Source organism: Erinaceus europaeus, chromosome 14, assembly GCF_950295315.1.
Source record: "Erinaceus europaeus chromosome 14, mEriEur2.1, whole genome shotgun sequence".
NCBI lineage: Eukaryota > Metazoa > Chordata > Mammalia > Eulipotyphla > Erinaceidae > Erinaceus > Erinaceus europaeus.
The window spans coordinates 11,959,829-11,983,522 of NC_080175.1; the positions used below are offsets into that span (position 1 = coordinate 11,959,829).

General features: G+C 39.3%; 1 protein-coding gene across 2 annotated transcripts in view; it reads right to left on the reverse strand.

Moving 5' to 3' along the window:
• The window catches only part of ATRNL1 (attractin like 1), a 700,209-nt gene that overhangs the window by 109,801 nt on the left and 566,714 nt on the right, over window positions 1-23,694 (reverse strand). For both annotated transcript variants that reach the window (XM_007519967.3, XM_060171225.1), the window contains one exon: window positions 15,091-15,205. In XM_007519967.3, the coding sequence (XP_007520029.2) occupies window positions 15,091-15,205 (115 nt within the window). The remainder of the gene's footprint in view (window positions 1-15,090; window positions 15,206-23,694) is intronic.

A 23,694-nucleotide genomic window follows, 5' to 3' on the forward strand; every position in this document is an offset into this window, starting at 1 on the left:
TGAACAAGATGAAATCCAGTTGTCAGAATCAGTTATGCTAATGAGATTGGAGGAAAGAAAATAAAGGGCCAGTTTAGGGAGAAAAACATACCAGGAACCCTAAGCAAGCTGCCAGAATTCTGATTCCAGTAAGTAGACATTAACCTTGTCTCCTACCATTCTGCTACTAAGGATGGTGTAAATAAGTGGAAGCTTCCCCTGATCATGTGACATTCCAGGAATGTTAATGCTTAAGCAGTCTGTTATCAAGATGGCATTAAAGTCACCAAGTGACAACACAAAATTCTGTTTTTTAAGAAAATGTAACAATGGAAATTTGTTTTCTGGAAACGGCCAACATCTACAATTAGAATTTTTGGTAATCTTTATATAATGACTTTAACAATGATACTTTCAAATTTTTCACTAAACAAACAAACAAGAAACCAATTTTTTCATGATGGTGGAAAAGGACCCAAGTGGGAGGTGTGTTTTGCAGACAGCTGGCATGAAGAGATGAGAAATTGCTCTCATGTGGCAACAACTGTAATGTAATCCTCTATAAAGTTTTTAAAAAAATAAAACTTATTTATTTTTAGGAGAGACAGAGGAGAGCATCACTCAGGCATATGCAGTGTGTGGAACTGAACCTGGGACTTCATGCATGTAAGCCTCCTTTTGTACCACTGATTTATCTCCTGGACCCTTATCACTAATAATTCCTGAAATGAACAACATGCTTTTATTTTTTAAAGGTTTTTTTTTTTTTTTTTTAACTGTGTGACAAAGGTAGTTACATTCATTTTGGTAGTCAGAATTCCAGGTTCCTGTGGTAAACATTTGGATGTACTTCCTCATTAGCATTTTATTGACTGAACCAATTAGTCCAAGCAAGCCTGAAATTCCCAGGACTTCCTGAATCCAACATCTGTGCCATGTCTTAAGCTACTGGTGACACACATGATGTAAATTGACCAATTACAAGACAGAAGGCAGATGCGCACCAGTAGCAGTGAAGCTTTGGCTTCTGAGACAAAGAATAAAATTGTGTTTGATCTCTGAATCACTCTCAAATATCCCTTTTTACTTTTTGTTCTTTCTTCTCAAATCATAGAACAGAACAAATTAACTGGAAGCTTAACATAATTTGTGTAAGTGTCTTTTCACTCCTTAGTTTTCTGTGTTATCTGTAATCCTTCCATCCCAGGGAAAGTTTGAGTCTATGGATTAAAGGCATACATTTCAGAGTCAAAAACTAGGTTAAAATCCTGGTTATGACAGTTATTATTTTTATAAATAATATTAAGTTTTAGAGCTTCATTTTTTTCTAGCTTGTAAATTAAAAATAGTATCTACTTCACACAAGATTAAGTGAGAAAATAGATCAAAATATTATAACAATTAACTTAATCAACACACAATAAACAAAAGTTGTGTGTGTGTGTTTATTTTACACATTCAGATCATTTGGATATCTACACAGATTTCTGAATATACTTTCTAGATTGAAGAAATTCCATCACTGAAATGACAGAAGCATTCCGAGTCTCATTCCCTATAGCAGTCCTCTATAGGTCCATGTAAAAAATGTTAAGTACATTTTTATGTAAGTATGTCTTCATTTTTGTACAGTTCTAGGGAATGAAGTCAGGACTCTGAACATGTGTCATACCACTGAGAAGCCTCCTCTGCAGCCAAGTTCTATCCTGTTTATTTGACATCAGAGTGAATTGCTGTTACTCTGTTGCCTGCATGACTCCACCATGCTCCTGGTGGCATTTTGTTGTTGTTGTTCGTTTGTATTTGAAAGAGTCAGAAAAATGAAACTTCCCTCTACAGGTGGCTAAGGTCTTTAGCCAGGTTCCTTGTATGTACATGTGACATGTGTTGTCTACCGAGTGAACCACCACCAAGTCAACTGTTGCATAGTTTTCAAAAGGGAGACACATCGTAACACGCCACATTCCATGAAGTTTTCTCTCACTGATGTTTCTAAGCCATGCCTGTGATCAAACCTAGGGGTTCGCCCATGGCAAGGAATAAACTTTACTTGTTTAACTATTTTTCTAGGCTCTTCCTTAAAGATAATTTTAGTATCCTGAAATAAGTGCAGCCTAAAATGTCCCCAGCTGTGACCATGGACTGTGAATTTAAGACTGACAGGGTCTTGGAAGTTACACAGGCTCCTGTGCAAAAAAAAAAAAATTTATGGGCCCTAGTTCAGATTGATGGGATAAGCATTTTAATTGTATTTATGTATTTTCTTCAAGTTTAGGAGCTACCCTTTGCTCTAATCGAGCTTTCTAGCCCTATTCTCAACTCTGACACCATCTTTCTGGAAAACATGGTTAGTCTACCTCTGTGTTAACTATCAAGCTCAAGCAAAAATAACTAAAGTCATGGGTTCCTAGGAACATAACTAAAATGGACTGACACCCTAGCTTCTTTCCACCATAAGAGCACTCCCTTTGGAATATAACTAAAACATTCCTACTAGCTATCTACAAAATGGAGCACCCCCCCCCCAATTCTTCATCTGCATTATTCCAGCATTTAAGTTCATGATTGATCAACAATTTGTTTGGCTTTGTATGTTAAGTCTCTTTTCAGCCACCAGGTTCCAGATGCTAGCAGGATGTTGACCAGACTTCCCTGGACAGACAACCCCACCTCTGTGTCCTGCTTCCCCAGAGCCCCACCTTATTAAGGAAAGAGAGAGACAGGCTGGGAGTATGGATCCACCTGTCAACACCCAGAATAGGAAAGCTATCAGGGGAGGGGGATGGGATATGGAGATCTGGTGGTGGGAACTGTGTGGAGTTGTACCCCTCTTATCCTATGGTTTTGTCAGTGTTTCCTTTTTATAAATAAATAAGTAAATTAATTAATTAATTTAAAAAGCCCTCCCTATTCTCATCTCTTTTATTCCTACATTTTGGTTACTGTTTATTAAACATTTTGTCCTGCTTTATATCTTACTGCTTTTCAGCCACTCAGTTGCAGATGTGTACAGTCCAGGGTTCAAGCCCCAGTACCACATGGGAGCACCATAATACCACTGGGGAGGAGCTCTATGGATGGTGAAGCAGCGCTGAGGTTTCTCCTTGCCCTCTTTCAAATAACATTGAAAAAACATGGGACCTGAGAGAAAGGTCATGATCAGCATCATCACACATATAGAAAGTCCTGAGGCAGGAAGTGTATGAAAGGAGGGGGAGAGATAGAAGGAAAGGGAGAAAGAGAGAAGGAAGGAGGGAGGGAGGGGGAGGGGGAGGAGAAAAGGAGAGAAGGGTCAGACTCTTTTTAATATTTTTAAAGTTTTTATTTATAAAAAGAAAACACTGGTTATAGGATAAGAGGGGTACCAGTCCACACAATCCCACCACCAGAACTCCCTATCCCATCCCCTCCCCTGACAGCTTTCCTATTCTTTATCCCTCTGGGAGTATGGACCCAAGGCCATTGTGGGATGCAGAAGGTGGAAGGTCTGGCTTCTGAAATTGCTTCCCCGCTGAACCTGGGCATTAGCAGACTCTTTAAAAAAAAAAAAAAATCACTGAGCATAAAGCCCAGGAGAGCTCTTGGAGTTCTGGCACTGTCTTTGCTGTGTAAGGAATGGGAGACTCTAAGGAAGTGTCTTTAGGTGATGCTTGGTTTTGTCTTCTGTAGAGCAAATGTAAAAAGCTACCAGTACATTCCTTTCCTGGTCTACAGTTCTCAAGTCAATAGTCTTTGGGAAGGTCGAAAAGTGCTCAGAGTCATGAAGAGACCCACACTGGGAGACTTAGGATCTCCAAGGCACAGATGGAAAGCTTGGGAGATCTGCATTGAACCTGAACTGAATGCTGAGAGGTGATTTCAAAACTGCCTCCTACCACATGATGAGTTATTATAAGGAACATAGTCCTCTGTTCTCTACTTCTCCAGAGAAGAAAACAAAAAGAGAAAGGACAACAGTAGGAAGAATCAACATGCAGTAAGAACTGTTAAATAATTGAATGAATTAGTCTCAGCAGTTAGGGGAATGTCTTTCAGGAAAGTCTTTAGAAACTGTCTGTCCAGGAATTGTGGACAGGGTCACCAGTTATGATTCTAAGCACTTAGATGAGCCAGATGTCATTTCAGCATCCTTCCTACCTTTTGTGTTTTTGCAGTTGTATAATATTATGCATAAATAGAATAACACCAATGGCCTATTTATTCATTTTATGTATCTATTAATATGGACAACAGATTTCTCTCTATTTTATTAGTAAAGTTTCAGATACAAAAAATGTGACTCAGCCTCCCCCCATTACAGCTCTACATTCAGAGCTAATTGCCCCCACAGAACTTAAGGAGTCATTTCTCATGATGATGGTAGCAAGGGGAAAGCAGATGGCACAGTCACGTTATTGATTTGATGTTCCTTGCCTGGCTCGTTGAATAAATGGCACCAAATATAAGGTCACTGCATCCAGACTTCAAGGCCTTCAAGGTTCAGTTCAAATTATGTCAGACAGCAGGTTCACGGGGCCAAAGACTACTTATTCCACCAAGACTTCTAACTGATGATTCCAGAGACCATGTAGGGCTCTTCAAACACCTCCTTGGGTAATCCCATGGATCAGTTAGTGACTCCCATGTTCGGCGGGGAAGCAATTACAGAAGCCAGACCTTCCACCTTCTGCAACTCACAATGACCTTGGGTCCATACTCCCAGAGGGATAGAGAATGGGAAAGCTATCAGGGGAAGGGAGGGGGGTGGGATACGGAGACCTGGTGGTGGGAATTGTATGGAGTTGTACCCCTCCTAGCCTATGGTTTTGTTAATGTCTCCTTATTTAAATAAATAAATAGATTTAAAAAAAGAAAAAAGAAGGTGGATTAAGCTCTCCTTACACTTTTAAAAACCTTTCTATAAAGATGTATTTATTTGTTTATACAAGAGAGGGAAGGAGAACCAGAGCATCACTCTGGTATATGTGACCATAGAGTCCAGACTCAGGACCTCATTCTTGTAGACCCAGCACTCAGCCTGTATACCACCTCCCCGGCTGCTCTGTCTTAAGTTTTGCTACTGTCTTGACTGCATGACACTTGTGTTCAGATGTCCATCATTCAGGAATCCAGGCTCAACTTAATGGGCTATGTTTATTTGCAAATGCTAAGACGCATAAACAGAAGTGAATTATTGACTTTTCAGAAAGCCACTAGCTCTCTCCCTAGAAATTCTTAGTCAGACATCAATCTGGCTATAAGAAAGTGGTATAATTACAATCAAGAATGGCCTTGTAAAGATTATAACCTTTTGTGACCTGGAAGGTGGTACAATAGATAATGTGTTGGACTCTCAAACATGAAGTCTGATCTCTGGCATTATAAATGTCAAAGTGATATTCTCATTCCATTTCTCTCTCCTCGCCCTCTCCCTCTCCTCTCCCCTCCTCTCTCTCCTTCATAAGAAAATTTATTTTATATATAGCGGTGCCACTGGTTGCTTCTGTTCTCCCTGGTCTAGGCTTTTGAGAGAGTCAACATATCAAAGACTCAGCCTATGTATTAAAAAGACTCTGTGTTTTAAAAAGTTCTAGACATATGATCAATTTTCCCCTCATATTAATTGAATAGTGGTGTATATGACTACACTTTAATAAATGTACATAAACACCATTCCCACCACCAAAAGACTGTGTCCCATGCCACCCACCCACCCCCACCCCCCACCAGCCCAGGAAGCAGCATGTCTACCCCTCACCATAGGGTTTTTACTTTGGTGCCCTACTTACAATTTGATCAGGTCCTGCTTTTAGTTTCCCTTTCAGATCTTCTAAGTCAGCTTCTGTTGATGAGTGGGATCATCCCATACTCATCTTTATCTTTCTGACTTAGTTCACTTAACATAATTCCTTCTAGCTCTGTCCAAGATGGGTCAGAGAAGGTGGGTTCATTGTTCTTAATAGCTGCATAGCATTCCATTGTGTATGTATACCACAGCTTTCTCAGCCACTCATCTATTGTTGGGCACCTGGGTTGCTTCCAGGTTTTTGCTATTATGAATTGTGCTGCTATGAACATAGGTGTACACATATCTTTTTGATTGGGCATTATGGAATCCTTGGGGTATATCCCCAGGAGAGGAATTACTGGGTCATATGGAAAGTCTATGCCTAGCCTTGTGAGAGTTCTCCAGACTGCTCTCCACAGAGGCTGGACCAATTTACATTCCCACCAGCAGTGCAGAAGCGTTCCTCTGTCTCCACAGCCTCTCCAACATTTGTTGCTGCTGTCCTTTTTGATATAAGGAGTGAGGTGGTATCTCAATGTTGTCTTTATTTGCATTTCTCTGACAATCAGTGACCTAGAGCAGTTTTTCATATGTTTGTTAGCCTTTTGGATCTCCTTTGAAGTGAATGTCTTCTTCATGTCCTCTGCCCATTTTTGGATGGGGTCATTTGCTTTTTTGGTGCTAAGTTTGCTGAACTCTTTGTATATTTTGGTTATTAGTCTCTTGTCTGATGTATGGCATGTGAAGATCTTCTCCCATTCTGTGAGGGGTCTCTTTGTTTATGTGATAGTTTCTTTGGCTGTGCAGAAGCTTTTCAATTTGATGTAGTCCCATTGTTTTTTTTTTGTTTCTGCTTTAGTCTTCCTTGCAATTGGATTTGTTTCATCAAAAATGCCCTTGAGGTTTAGGTGGGGAAATGTTCCACCGCTATATACAAGATGCTGGGTATTATATAGCAAACCCTAAAACAGGGACTTTTCAAAGTTAACCCAATTAATGTGATGATAACAATAACTATCCACTGTCTTCTCGAACCCTAAGACAGCAGAATCTCACATTTCCACTAGAGAGCCTATATTTCCCCCAGTCCTGGAACCTTAGGGTGGGGCCCACTTTCCTGCATGCTTCTCTCAATTTATATCAAATAATACTGCACCCGCCGATCGCAACCTAATCAATGCAACGAGTGCCACCCCAGCATGCTTCACTTCAGACTGTGTCCAGAGACTTCAGGTGTGGAATGACAACCCTTCAACTTCATCACTCTGGTGAGACCTTTCCTTTCATAGTATTCTTTAATTCCATTCCAGGTGTTCCACTCCCCAATAAAGTTCCCAAACCTAGACATAGTCCAGGTCCCCTGAGATAGAGCATATGTTCACACAGGTCCATAAACCAGAGAAAAATATATACCTGAAAGCAGAAGTACACAAAAGTCCGCAGAGAGTACCCCCCAACACTTCATCTACAATATTCCAGCCTTTAGGTCCATGAATGTTGAACAATTTGGCTTTGTATGTTAACTCTCTTTTTAGCCACCAGGTTCTGGATGCCAGCATGATGCCGACCAGACTTCCCTAGACGGAGGACCCCACCAATGTGTCCAGGAGCTCTGCTTCCTCAGAGCCCCACCCTACTAGGGAAAGAGAGAGGCAGACTGGGAGTATAGATTGACCAGTCAACACCCATGTTCAGTGGGGAAGCAATTACAGAAGCCAGACCTTCCACCTTCTGCAACCCATAAGGACCCTAGGTCCATACTCCCAGAGGGATAGAGAATGGGAAAGCTATCGGGGTAGGGGATGGGATATGGAGACCTGGTGGTGGAAATTGTGTGGAGTTGTACCCCTCCTATCCTACGGTTTTGTTAATGTCTCCTTTCTTAAATAAAGAAATTTAAAAAAAAGAGGATTTCTTTTTAAAAAATTAGAACGGGAGTCCAGCGGTAGTGCAGTGGGTTAAGTGCAAGGACTGGCATAAGGATCCCAGTTCGAGCCCCTGGCTCCCCCACCTGCAGGGAAGTCGCTTCATGGACAGTGAAGCAGGTCTGCAGGTATCTGTCTTTCTCTTCCCTTCTCTGTCTTCCCCTCCTCTCTCCATTTCTCTCTGTCCTGTCCAACAACAACGACATCAATAACAACAATAATAACTACAACAATAAAACAATAAGGGCAACAAAAGGGAATAAATAAATAAATATTAAAAAGAATCAGAACATATATGCTACTGGTACTTATCCTCCTACTGGAGCTTCAACAATGAAAGGATATTGAAATTAAAGACAGCATTTGCTCTGAACTGGGGCACCATGCCATAGTAAAGGTAGAATCTAAAATTATATCAACTACTGGCCTACCATGAAATGTGTACCAAACTTGAATATAACCCCACTACATTTGCTAAGAGACCATCGGTCCCCTAATACTTATCTCAATAAAATGTGTATATTGAGAGGAAGAGATTCCGAGTGTTTTTGACCCATATTTCCTTTAAGCATTTTGTCAGTTTGCTGATAAGGAGTATTTTCTTCCTTTTTTGCCACTTCTGAGTCCAGTAGCAAGAAGTATGCTATTGCTTTCTTGTAGAAAGTGAAATGCTCTTTTTTTTTTTCAGTAACATTTTACAAGCTGGCATAATAAATGCAGTAGAAGGCTTTAGTCCCTCTTTGTGACAGAGACCCAAAGAACTTAGTTCTAGCCCCTTTGCAGCTCCACATACATTGACCACCAGACTAATCTCTCCATCTTTGGTTTGTTTTTTTTGGGGGGGGGCTTGCACTTGTAAATTATGGGGTAGCATTAGATGATTTCTAAAGTCAGTTCTAAATTTCATGAAATTTGAAACTCTTCTGACACTCAGAATTTTTATATAAAGCAAGACTACCTAACTCAAAATATCTTGCTAGTCATCACTTTTATAGAAACTATGATGTTAGCCATAGTAATATAGACTGGAGGAGAAGGAATTGAGTCTTTGCATTTAATTCAACATAAACATTCTTAGTCTGTTGCTCAAAGACAGCTGGCTATTGCAACCAGAAGATTTTCCCCTTTGGCTTTGTAAATTGATTTGTTGAGTTACTTTTTCCTATTTTACTTTTTTGACCACAGTGATTATTTACCAGTCAAGTCTAGAAATACCTGAAAGGGGTAAAAGAGGAAGCAGGTGGGGAGAAGAAGAAAAATGTGTTTGGGACGCTTTCAGGTCTGGTGGTTTCATTTTTCAAGTCCATAAATTCTATTTTTTTTTCTCCAGGGTTATCACAGGGGCTCTATGCCTGTACTACGAATCCACTGCTCCTGGAGGCCATTTCCCCACATTTTTGTTGTTATTATTGCTATTGTTGTTGGACAGGACAGAGAGAAATAGAGAGAGGAGGGGAAGACAGAGGGGGGAAAGAAAGAGACACCCACAGATCTGCTTCACTGCTTATGAAGCGACCCCCCCCCTTGCAGGTGGGGAGCTGGGGGCTCGAACTGAGATTGTTATACCAGTCCTTGTGCTTTGCACCACGTGCACTTAATTGGCTGCAATACTGCCTTGATTTTTTAAAATGTGTTTTTAATGTGTGTTTATTTCTAATTGCTTTATTTGGAAATTCTTTGAGCTAGCGTTTAGGGTATGCCATTCACTAGATGTAGCATGTTCAACTACCCATGATCACACTGTTTCAACTTTCTTGTTCCCCCCCCTTGGCTTCCTTTACACATTAATCAATTCCTCTCAATTAGCAATGGCACAAAAATAAAATTTAAAATCTCATTTGGGAGGACTATGACCATATTACTACATAGTGACAATGGGTGATAAAAGGAAAATCATGTGTTATTTTGACCATAGCTTGTGGCCACATAGCCATTTGGTAGTAGAAAGGCATCTATAACTCAGGACATGGACTAAGTCCAAACACAGCTTACATTCTTTCCCTGTAATTGCACCCCCCTTGTTTCTATTACACACAGAGTGTCATGAACAGATACGCGGTGGTATGTACATTTTACCAAATTGTGGAACTTAAGTCACTAGGATAAAAACTATTCTTTTTGTCTCCTTAAGAACGATACTTAACAGAATCCACTGAGTCCTTCTTCTTTGATATTAGATATAAATAACACATGCTCAGGAAGAAGGGCTATTAGAGAATATCTTAAATCCAGAGAGGTACACTGAGGAGGGAGAATCAGAATCTCATAGACTGAGGACCTAAGTGGCCCTGAGTCTGAATTCTGTGGATTTTTTAAAAGATTTTATTTGCTTATTAATGAGAAAGGTAGGAGAAGAGAGAAATAACCAGACATCACTCTGGCACATGTGCTGCCAGGGATTAAACTCAAGACCTCATGCTTGACAGTCCAGTGCTTTATCCAATGCACCATGTCTTAGACCAGGATTTTTTTCCCCATTGCCAAGCCTTTACCATTTCAAACTGACTATTTTGGATAGAAAGAGATAAAGAGAAAGAAGAGATAATGAAAAACTGACTCTTCTTCCCTGGGTCATGCATAGGACAAAGCAGGTACACTGTCCAGGTGAGTTCTCTTGCTGACCCTGAAAATGAATTCTAATTCACTCACTTACCGCTATACTGACCCTGTACAAGTTATCTAATCTTACCCTGAATTTTAGTTGCTAGTCTGTAGAAATGAGAAAATAGTAGCAACTTCATAGTCATTAAGAAGGTCAAAAAAATGAACGTATTTAAGACATCTAATAAAAGCCCAAAATTACCGGTTCTCTTTCCTCCCCCTCCACTCATCTACTTAAATTCTTGTTTTGGTAACCAATATGAATAGGAAAGGTACCCATTATATTATGGACAGACTAAAGAGAGAGAGACAGACAAAAAGACTTTCTAGCAATCACTTCTTCTGGCAGGGTAAGAGTCAATCAAATGTGAGGGTAAATCAGAAAAAAAAAATTACTTTTAGTCAGAGGATATGGCTCCATTTTGGCAGTGGACATTTGGGCCACTGGGAGTTTTAATCCAGTGAGAACAGTTCATTTGCTTCTTATTAGTAATAATCCAAGAGCTATGAAATTCATACTCCCCTATCACCAAGTGATGACAGTCATTATGTTCCGTTTATGCCTTTGCAGAGCTCTGTGTACTTTGTTCACATTTCATCCTAATGTGACTCTAAAACACTGGAGGCCTTGCTGTCCAAGGTGATCATTTGCCCAAGTTAGTGTCCTGTAACCGTTATTTGAGATACTCTGTTTTCATGGGGGTAGGGGAAGAGTCAGCCTTTCAACCATGTTGAAGTCAGAAGAGACAGAGGCTACACAACATCCATATGTCAATAGCAGAAATATCATATTAGTCTGGTGAGGTTGGCAGTGGTTGCTCACAGAAGTTACAGTAATGAAGCAGCAGGTGTACAGGGCCACAGAGCAGCAAACTTAATTAGTCCAGCTCCAAGAATGCCAAACAGCACCTTTAATAGCTTTTGCTTTTATTCTTGCAAACCACCTAGAGAGACAATTGCTCACAGACACCTAATCTTGTTATATTAAAAAATTATTTGCGTATGGGGTAATCTGAAGGATAAATCTGAGTTTTTCTCTTGACCTATGTTAAAACAACAGAGATAGAAGGGAGATTACATTTCACACAGACGCTAACAGGCCTCTGTTTAATAACTGCTGACTAAATGCTATTGAAAAATTTGCTGGTGGATATAAAAATAAAACTCAGAAACAATGCTATATTTTAAGTTAAACACTAGCTGCTACTGGAAAGAGGTGACCAAAAACAACAACCTGAATATTTCTAAATCACCTTATTGTCACTTTTTTTTTTTTTTTTTACCAGAGCACAGCTCAGCTCTGGCTGATGGTGGTGTGGATGATTGAACCTGGGACTTTGAAGCTTCAGGCATGATAGTATCTGTGCATAACCATTATGCTATCAACCCCCACCCAATCACTTTATTTTTAAACCAGTGCTGAACTTCAGTTTCTGAGAGAACTATGCTTATCGAATGCTTCTGCCTTCTCTCTATTTCCAGATTCATCATTCCCTTAAATGTGTTGCTCTATGACAATGAGGGATATATCATGAAAAGCATCACTCAGCATTTAGAAAGCCACATTTCAAAAAGGGCTTAATAAAAAAAAAAAAGTTTGCTCAAAGTATCGCCAAAGGACTTTTAATCTAATCATTGATGTTTATTGGTCACTAAATAGATGTGCTAGCACTTGGAGGCATAAAGAGTTCAATGGACAAGAGAAGACTATGCTGTCTTGACCTCTACATACTGGAGATGGGGTCAGCTAGTATATCTCTTTCTCGACTTCCTTGATCCTCTCAAACCTCTAACCCTACTTCAATACTAGAGGAGAGGATCCTCAGAACATAGAGATCCTAGGAAAGCAGTGTGACAACTGTGCTGTAAACCATTACAACCCCCCCCCCCCCAGTAAAATGATTTGGGGAGGGGAGAAAGAGGTAAAGAAAAAAGAAATCAATGTGGGATATAGTGAATGAATTCATAGTTCATAGGCGAGTTGTTCAAAGTCCTGTTTCCAAGGTATCTTATCATAACCATCTATAAATAGAAGAATCTATAAACTACTTTCTGTAGCGGAGGGCACTGTTACAAACACTAGCAAATAGACTTCCTGTAAAGAGGTGAGATATAAGTCAAAGCCTGGCAATGAGGTCATCAATGTCAACAATTCCCTTCCAAGAGCCAGTATGGTTTGCAACATATCATTTAAATGCATTTCCTTTCAAATACTGCATGATCAAATTTTAAGTTTTAATGGGATGTATACACACCACATATTTTGGTAAAGAGTAAAGACTAATGACATTCACACTGACGTCAGCATTTACCTTGTTCAGGTTGATGTCTTTTACACAGAGGTCAAGAGATTATTTTCATTTTTTAAATTTCACTGCATCCCTGCATCTTACTATAAACAATTTAAACATACAACCAAGTGGAAAGATTTTTACAATGGACACCACTATACTCAACATCTAGATTATATCATTAACATTTACTTGCTAGGGCTGGGGCTGGTTATACAGAAACACTTGCAGGATTGAGGCAACAAAAAGTCTCATGTTCAGTATCCAACACTACCATAACCTGAGATTAACATTGTTCTGATAATAAATAAATAAATCTATGTGCTATGTGACATATCTATCTTTCTATTTTGATACATTGCAGGGTAGACTGCAGACAGTGAGTAATAATATATTTCTGAAGGAGTCAGATCACAGAGCGTTCCTATTTCTATAAGGACAACTAGAAAAATGATTAGTGTTTTTTAAAAATAAAGAATAAGATCATCCTGAATTATGCACACTATTATTCAACACAGTTCAATTTATAGACTTTGCAAGAAGTCTAGTAAGCAAAGTCAATGATCTTTCAAATGTTTGGCTATTTGACTACATGAATGTAGAATTACAAAGAAATAAGCTCTCTGTTAAGGGATCATTAATATTTTTTACCTGGAACTGAGTAATAAGGATTTATTTTTGTGATCTATATTTTATTATCCAATTATTACTTGACTGTAGAAAAAAGATTTTCTATGCCCCAATTTTCCCATTTATAAAGTGAGTTTTCAATATCAATCACACAGACTTGTCATAAGAAAACACTTTATAAAAAGTATGCACAGCTAAGATAGCACTCTCATTAGTAATCATAATACATCTGCTATAAAACACAGTTGAGATAATGGTGCACAATTCCACTTGGCTTTGTCAAATCAGTCAAAAAGATTTCAAAGGTTAAAGAGATATAGTATTGGCAGTTGCTTCACTTTGCCCTTTAGTACGTCATCTTGTCAAGGATCTAGAAGAACCTTGGTCTATACCACATAGCCTTGTTTTCATTAGTGAAGTGTTTGCTTTGGAAACCATCCCAGTCTTAAAACAATACTTCCATTAGCTGGGCACAGTACCTATAATTATCCATCTTTGCTGACCAGTGCCAAGCTGCTCTACTTACTGCATCACATTTACCTTGGGGACTCTGAAAGGAGAAAAGTGATACATTGACTCAATGTATGAAGAGGGGCATAAGATTTTTATTTCTAGGGGGATTGAGTGGTAGAGCAGCGGGTTAAGCGCATGTGACACAAAGTGCAAGGACCAGAATAAGAATCCCGGTTTGAGCCCCCAGCTCCCTACCTGCAGGGGAGTCACTTCACAAGCGCAGAAGCAGGTCTGCAGGTGTCTATCTCTCTCCTCCTCTCTGTCTTCCCCTCCTCTATCCATTTCTCTTGGTCCTATCCAACAACAATGACATCACCAACAATAATAGTAATAACTACAACAACAATAAAACAAGGGCAACAAAAGGGAAAATAAATAATAAAATTTTTTTTAATCTTTATTTCTTTGAATAAATGCCTACAAATGAACTTTGGATAGAAATTCCTACAAGATATTACCAGACACTACAAATGATAAGTCTAAAGATGCTGTAAACCCTCCACCCAGATATAGCAAAAATCTTTTCCATTTTTATTTTCAGCTTATGTGGTAGTGAGCAGTATGTATACATTTCACTTATGTATGTAGTTTGACACAAATAAAAAAAAAGTGAGAAGAAAGGTCAAAACTAACCAGGGAACCAAGAAAAGATAAAATAAACATGGAGGCAAGTTCATCATCAATTCCCATTATTGAGAACCTGCCAGATCTCTGGCATTTTATACTTAAAGGGAATTAAAAAGAAAGATGGATTTGTGATCACCCTTACCCTCAAAAAAGCATCCATTTCACTACAAGTTGGGCAGAGAAAACAAATGGGCTCAAAAAAATTAGAAATTACAAGTAGCTATATAGGATATGTGAAACAAGAGAAATAAAGCTTATTTTGCAATTTAATTAGATACTACTAATCATATCTGTAATTAGAAGGAAAATATGCATAATATGGATAATAACACAGCCATAAGAAGACCTCTAAAAAGACACACAGAATCATCTACCCGCTCTTTGCTGGCAGCAAGAACACATAATAGGCACATAAGATAGCTATATTAAGCTGTCATCCTCGATTCTACCAAACACACATGTCCCTTCCTTAATTTGCTTCTTCACTTATAAAGCCATCTCTAATCATTCATAATCTGGCATCCTCAACCATAGCCACAAATACTGTGAGAAAAGAAACTAATTCAATTGCTACTGTCATTTCTTATTTAATTATAAAAATCAAACTTGTATGGGGTGTATGTGTGAGCATACATACATACATGTGCATAAAACGCACACACACAGAGTTAAGGTGTATTTTAAGAGAAATATTCACAAGACAAAATTTATCATAAAGCAGACATGTAGATGTCTGGGTAAAGATTACTCATCTTACCTGATTGCCCAGGGGGAGGGGTACCTGATGGTCCTCGTGGTAGACAAAGCAACACAGTGAGGACAGCAGCTTTGTTTCCAGCACATGGCTCAATGGCTATTGGCTTTGGGGTTCCCTAAAAGAAGAAAAAAAACGCCCATTTTATTTGAGAAAGAGAGAGAGTGCACGCAACATATTCAGTGCTCACACATAGGTCTTGTATTCTACCTGCTGAGCTAGCTCTTTGGCTGAGAAAGACCTTTTTCAATCTGCTATTTTATTTGTCTCCTTATCTGTGCTTCATTCAGCTTATCTGTCCATTCTCAGTGGTCGGGAATGCATCATTTGAAAGTGATTCACCTGAATATTTTATTCTTGCTATATGCCACTTTATGTAATATAAGTCATTAATACAAAGGACCGTTTTCCTTGGGAATTATATGTTGGCATATTTTGTCTGATTATTGAAATGTTCACTTTTTGTTCTATTTTGATCTTGCCTTTTCCTTTAATAGATGTTGCTTTTTTAGAGAAGTTTTATGTTCACACACACAAAAAAATTAAGATGGGGGCCGGGTGGTGGTGCACCTGTTTGAGTGTTCATGCTACAGTGCACAAGGACCTGGGTTGGAACAGTTCCCACCTGCAGGGGGAAAGCTTTGCAAGTAGTGAGGCAGTGCTGAAGGTCTCTCTCTCTCTCTCTCTCTCTCTCTCTCTCTCTGCCTTCCCTCTCAATTTCTGGCTTTCTCTATCCAATAAATAAATAAAGATGATTAATTTTTTTAAATTAAGCTGAAAAAAGATCTGTGATATTGTCAACTTCTCACCAAAGTGGGATATTGTCACACTTGGTGAGCCCATAATGAGTCAACATAATAATCCAGATCTACTGTTCACTTTTAGTGTTGTTCACACAGATGTATATTAGCATGCATCTGCCATTACAGTACCATACAGAGTAGAATCATTTCCTAAAACACCCCTGTGCCCCATCCAGCTATCCTTCCGCACCTCCCGCTCCCGGAAGCCACTGATCCCTCTTATCATTTTCACAATTTTGCCTTTTACAGAATATTATGTGATAGGTAGCATTTTTAGATGGGCTTTTATCACTTAAATAATGCATTTAAGTTTTCTTTCTAAAATTCCACGCCTCCATAGTTCAGGTATTTTTACTGTAATATCCCACTGTATGTAGTCAATGAACCACTGAGGTCATCATGGTAGCTTCTATGATTTGGCAGTTAAGAATAAAACTACAATAAACAACTATGTGGAATTTGTGCATTCAGAAAGTTCTCAACTCGTTTGGATGAATGTCAAAGGTTAAGTAATAAATGCATTCCACTAAATTCAATATGTATTCTGTGAGCCACAATGTTATAAAACATAACTTTTTCACAGTCGATCCCCTGATCATCAGTGATGTACTATTAACACAGTTAATCGAATTAAATTCTCATAATCCAAAGTATTTTAATGGAATGTCCTGCTTTAGAAATGTTTTGCACTCTAGGGAGATGGGTGGTGGTGAGCAAATGGTACAATGTTCAAGGACCTGGTTTCAACACCCAGGCCCTAGCTGCATGGAGGAAGCTTCCTGAGTGGTGAAATAGTACAATACTGTACTCTATTTTTCCTACCCCCCTCAATTTCTCTTTGCTTCTATCAAATAAATAACTAAATAAAAATTCACTTCCTTTATGAGAGACTGAGACACACACAGAGGGACACAGAGACAGGCCACACATTTGGGTCTGGGGCTTAAACTCATGGCTTCCTGCACATAAGACATGCATTCTATTCCTAGCAATCCACCTGGCCCCATCTGTTAGCATATTTTTATATCACTTTAGTGAAATACATAATGCCCAGTCACCAATTCATCTGTGTATAAACAATGTCTTCAGAAATAAAATAGAGTAGATGAATATATCCAGTGATCGTAAGAGTAATCGCTAATATTTTATTAAGTGCTTTATATGGATTAGGTGATCAAAGTGCTTGGCATATATTAGCTTATTTAAATCTAGCTACACAGTAAGATAAAAAAGAAACACTGAAGCAAAGTGTTAAAAAGTTGCACAAATTCACTGAACTAGGGAGTAGCAGGGTCATATTGCACAGGTAGGCTGCTTCCTAAAACCATGCTGTTAAACACATAATGCATCTTATTACAATGTGCACATGCAAATGTGCATCCACACATAGTGAATGAGCACACATAATCTCTGTGTGAATGAACACACATAACCTATGGACCTATACCTAGGCACACAAACACAAGGGATTTGCATTAAATATATCAGAGTGATGATGTCATTTCAGCTTGGGGATTTGGGCAGTTTTGACGACTTCACTCATGACATTACACTGTTTCAGTTTTGACAGCTCAAGGCAACCTTCATACATAAAAGCAAAACTAAATTGATTATTGGAATGAAGCATTTCTTTCTTTTCCTTTGCTGATTATATTTGAACTTTTCCAAAGAAATGCAGACATATGCTGTCATTCACCTAGAATATCTAAGACTATGACTAATTCCAGACAGTTTAACGAGGCATTAAAGATAAAATATGTCCCCTTTCATGTAAAACTTGGACTGAAATTTCTAGTGACAGCAGTTTTATGTGGTTATAAAGGATTTCTCCTTTATAGCAACATAAATTTCATGTTTTAAACTTAGCCTCCTATAGATATATTCAGTAGTTTTCAGTATAAAGGTGAAAATGCCTACAGTGGTAGAAGTAAAGGGCATAAATATCTCCCAAGAAAATGCTGTAAGTCATGTTGTAATACTTGCATCAAGTTACACAATCGGTGGTCTTACACTTTAAAGCTTAAATTTAATTTAACAGACTCATTTTTGAAAATGTTAAGCCCAAATCAGCATAAGCACACAGATGTTCTCCAATGATGTAAATATTTAGAGAATAGGCTTGTCATATTCCAAGGCTCAAAAAAAAAAAAAAACCCTCTTCATCTTCTAGTGTTTGCCCTTCTTCCGTAGCCAGTCAACAGCATCAGGTTGAGCCTGATGTAAAGTTTCGAGACTTCCTTTGAATCTGGAGAGATGGCAGTCATTGACTATGTGGGTCATAGTCTGTCTGTAGCCGCAGGGGCAGTTCGGGTCGTCTCTGGCTCCCCAGCGATGGAACATAGCGGCGCACCGGTCATGGCCTGTTCGATAGCGATTGAGGAGGGCCCAATCATAACGTGCTAGGTCAAAGCCGGGTTGACGCTTGCAGGGGTCTGTGATGAGGTGTTTGTTCTTTACCTCAGCTGACTGCCAACTCTGTTTCCAAGAGACTGGAACAGAGAAGTTCAGTGTAGGCGTAGGGGACCAGATTGGGTGACGAGACGTCAAGCGTTGGACAGGGTGGGTGAAGATACCCGCGTATATTGGCAGGTCCGGTCGAGTGTAGACGTGGGAAATGAACTTAGATGATGCCGCATCCCGACAAATATCTGGCGGGGCGATGTTGCTAAGAACTGCGCCAAGATAGACTGTCTAGGCTTCATGCTGGATTTTCGTACCGCCAAGCTGCACATTAAGCTCACTAGAGGCCGAGGCATGGTGTAGATGGAAAACAGATGATACCGTTTTTGCAGTGCTAGGGATTAGTCGCCATTTTTTACAGTAATCAGATATCAGAGACATGTCTTTCGTGAGTGTTTCCTTGAGGATGTCGAACTTGGATGCCTGAGTTGCACAGCAGATGTCATCTGCGTAGATGAACTTCCTGAAGAAGTTACTGGGAGGTCATTGATGTAAATATTAAATAGCGTAGGAGCCAGAACAGAGCCCTGGGGGAGGCCACTTGAGACAAGTCTCCATCTGCTAGACTTGTCACCCAGATGTACCCGGAATCTTCTGTTTTGGAGAAGAAACGATATAGTGTTGGCCACCCATGGAGGCAGGCATCTTGAGATCTTGACTAGGAGACCACAGTGCCAGACCGTGTCATACGCTGCTGTGAGATCAACAAAGACAGCACCCGTCTTTAAATTCTTCTGGAATCCATTTTCAATGTAAGTTGAGAGGGCCAGGGCTTGTTCGCAGGTAGATCTTCCTGGGCGGAAACCAGCCTGGGCGGGTGATAGGAATTTCTCTGTAAGATGAGAAATAAGTGACAGAAGCAGCCTCTCAAGGAGTTTGTAACACACGGAGAGGAGAGAAATTGGTCTATAGCTGGCGGCCAGTGTTGGGTCTTTCTCTGGTTTCAAAACCGCTATAATCTTCGCATGATGCCAAACTTTGGGCATAGACTCAGATTCCAAGATGTGGGACAGGAATGAAGCGAGCCACTTCTTTGCCGCGGGACCCAGGTTAAGAATGAGTTCTGGGGTGATGTTATCATAGCCAACAGCTGTTCCTGGTTTAACCCTCTTCAAAGCGTCTTCCAGTTTAGACAGTGTAAAGTTTAGACAGTGTAAACCCCTCTGAATACTTTGAGCCATGGTTCTAGACTACTAAAATTTATTCTAATTTAATAAATGCAAAGTACATGTAAAGGTCAATTGGTTAAAGTACACTAAGAATAAATGGATGAACTCAGACCTAAATGAGAGTGACACAAAATCCCTTCTAATATACCTAAGAGATAATTTATCATTTCAACAGTCCCGTCCATTAAGGGTTCCATTGTTTTGTTTTAAAGATCTCACTGCATTAACTTGCACTATTCAGAATAGCCCATGTTAAAATACTTAATTATAAAAATGAGATGATTCACATAATTACAACATAACAACTAGTACAGTAGAAATGGCTTTGGCTTGGGGGTTTAGGAAAAACAATAAACAATCTCAGGGTACAAAAGCTGATCATGTTGTCAGGTTAACTTTATGTTGCTTTTAACATGAAAAACAATTATTTTTTCTTACCAGGATTATCACTGGGGCTCAATGCCTGCATGACTCCATTGTTCCTGGTCAGGTCAGTGTCTTTCTTTTGATAGAGACGAGGGAGGGAGAGAGAGAGAAAGAGAGGGAGGGAGGGAGAGAGAAAGAAAGAAAAAAGGGAATTGAAGGGGAGCTACAGAAAGGGAGAGAAAGAGAGAAAAACAGACAACTGCAGCACTCACTGCTCCACTTCTTTCCTGAAAGTGGGAACCAGAGGTTTGAACCTTGGTTCTTGCAATCTATAGGATAGGATTAATCATCACCCAGCTCGCTCCTCAGAAGAAAAGATCTTAAGCATCAAATGCTGATATCAAAAGCACCAAGTGAGAGAAAATTGAGTGTAAAATAACTGTATTGGACACAAGTGAGACACAGAGACAGAGAGGGAGAGGTGAAAGACAGAAACTGAGATATCCACTGCTAAGCCTTTCCTGCTGCAGTTAGGGAGCAGAGGCTTGAATCCAGGTCCTCACATACGGTAATGTGTACACTGTATTGGGTAAGCCACCTACAAACAACTTTAAACAAACTAAAAACATTTCAAAAGTCTATCTGTAGGGTAGGATGTGGTGTGATAGATAGAAGTTTTGGACTCTCAAGTATGACGTTAAAGTTAAATCCCTCATATTACCTGGGCCAAAGTGATAGTCTAGTTCAATCTCTCTCTCTCTCTCTCCCTGTCTCTTTGTCTCTCTCTCACTCCCTTATATCTCTCAATAACAAATAAATATAGATTTTAAAAAGAACTGTGCTATACAGAGAAATGGGTTAATTATTTAATACTCTAAGTTTCAGGGACTCCTCACAGAGTAGTAGGATATCTCTAGTAGACCACAGGAAAGGAGTTATGCTTGCAAATAGGTCAGTTTCATAAAAGCTGCCTTAAAATAGTTCTCTCAATCATATCTATTGCTATTATGCAGAAAATATGTGGAGATTTATTTGTTTATTTATTTTATTTTATTGCCTCCTGGGTTATTGCTGGGAATCACTGTACTACAAATCCACTGCTCCTGGAGGCCATCTGTTTTCCTTTTCTGTTGCCCTTGTTTATCATTGCTATTGCTGTCATTGTTGTTGGATAGAGTAGAGAGAAATCCATAGAGGACAGGAAGATAGAGAGAGGAAGAGAATGATAAGACACCTACAGGCCTGCTTCACCGCCTGTGAAGCGAACCCCCCAACAGGCAGGGAGCCAAGGGTTCCAACCAGGATTCTTATGCCAGTCCTTGTGCTTCACACCATGTGCATTTAACCTGCTGCACGACCACCCATCCCCCCTTTTTTTCTAAGACAGAAACAGAGAGGTAGAGAGAGAGTGAAAGAGACCACAATACCAACACCAAAGCTTCCTCCAATACCCGAGGGTCAGACTCAAACATGAGTTGCATACATGCAAAGAAGCACGCTATCCTAGTGATCTATTTTGCCGGCCCCAGAAATAGACTGACATTTATAAGTTCTACAATAGGAGATGATAATTCTATTTTAAAGTCCAAGTGCCTTACACCTTTGTCTATTTTCAGCTACCATAAGAAGATATTAGCAGGGAGTCGGGCGGTGGCGCAGCAGGTTAGGTCCACGTGGTACGAAGTGCAAGGACCAGCATAAGGATCCCGGTTCAAGCCCCCGGCTCCCCACCTGTAGGGAGTGAAGCAGGTCTGCAGGTGTCTATCTTTCTCTCCCCCTCTCTGTCTTCCTCTCCTCTCTCCATTTCTCTCTGTCCTGTTCAACAACGATGACATCAATAACAACAAAAATAAAAAACAATAAGGGCAACCAAAGGGAATAAATAAATAAATATTAAAAAAAGAAGATATTAGCAAAAATGAATTATTCATTATATTTTCAATACTAGTAGCTAGCACAGCTCTTTGACACTTCTGGCAGGAATTCATCTAATTAAAAAATATATATTTCCAAAGAATTTGTGAAAAATATCACTTTCAATAGAGTTTCAAATAAAATAATATTTAAAGGACTTGCTTTTACAAAAGAAAATAGAAAAACTCCGCAAATAGTATTTCTGAATACTTTGAGCTTCCTCAGTTGTTTAGCGATAAATACGTAACAATGAATCAAAATCATTTCACAATGACATAATGTGTTCACTGAACTGTGCGATTTATCATGCATTTTTCATGGCTGCCTGTGAAAGAGATAAGGCAAGGGTTTCTTTGCCCAAAGCACTCAGCAACTGTGATTTACTTGTACCAATTTTCATATTTGTTGTACTGCAAGAAGCTGGTGTTAGATTGTGCCAGAAAGTATCCCTGACAGTTATGTAATTAGCAGTCCTTGTTCATTAAGCACATAGCACTTTAACAAAAGACTTGTTTTGTTCAGACTAGTGCTTTAGAAACTATTATACTCAAACTTTCAAAATCTGGGTAGAGGTTTTTTTTTCTTTTTTTTTTTTTCTTTTGGAAAGAGGCAACACTTCTGTAAAACTTTTTTTTCTCCATTTTTCACTGTTACACAAACACGTTGCTAGAGAAGCTTTTGAAATTAAGACTATTCTCAAAATGACATCTTCTAAAAGTGAGTTCACTCTTTGAACTCAGGATCTATGCTCCAAATTACCAGATGTTTGGATGTAGCAAGGCACAAAGACAATCCCTTGCTTTTTCTACCACTGACCTTCTTAAAAAGTGAGGAATGAAGAAATGAGTGACTGATTCACATTCAGAAATCTAACTGAGGGAGTCAGGCGGTAGTGCATCGGGTTAAGCGCAGGTGGTGCAAAGTGCAAGGATCAGCATAAGGATCCTGGTTCAAACCCCCGAGTCCCCACCTGCAGGGGAGTCTCTTCACAGGCGGTGAAGCAGGTCTGCAGGTGTCTGTCTTTCTTTGCCCCTCTCTGTCTTCTCCTCCTCTCTCCATTTCTCTCTGTCCTGTCCAACAATGATGACATCAATAATAACTACAACAATGAAACAACATGGGCAATAAAAAAAAAAAAAGAAAAAAGAAATCTAGCTGAACCCCTAACCCTAGGAGGTGAGGAATTATCTGATGTGTTTGGACTGGTCATGACAATTTAAGTTGGTAGGGTTTAACTCAATACTCAAGGACTTCAGAGAGAAATGAGGCTTCAATTGATAGAACACCCACGTTGCCAAGCGTGAGGACTTAGCTTCAAGCCCTTGGCCCCCACCTTTAGGGGGAAAGCTTCATGTGTAGTAGAACAGTGTTGCAGAAATCCCTATAATTCTCTTTCTCCCTCTCTTTCTTTTTCTCTTTCTTTTACCTTCTATCAAAAAAAAAAAAAAAAAGGTAGAGTCATACAAGTGAAAATCCTGGTTTAAAAAAAAAAAAGAATGTCATCTCCTTAAAAAAAAAATTAGTGGTTCTAATGTAGAATGTGAAAACTGAAATTTCTTTAGGGTCCATGTGGGTAATGTGATGCTAGCTAGCAAGTATTACACACTTCAAATTTGCATGAAGCTATGCTACATACTTAAATGGGTTGACAATACTATTCCATCAGGTAGAGACTATTTCCATTTTACACATGGAACTGAAGCTCCGAGCATTCAAGTGAGAGAAGGCTGCACACTTACTTGACTACAACACCGGGATTCAGACCAGCAGTGTCTGTCTTTTGTGCTTATATACCCACTTATTATACAAAATGTCTATTAAAGGGAAGAAAATGGCCTAACTCCCAGAATAGAATTAAAAACTGATGGACACAAGGATTAACTGAAATATAAAAA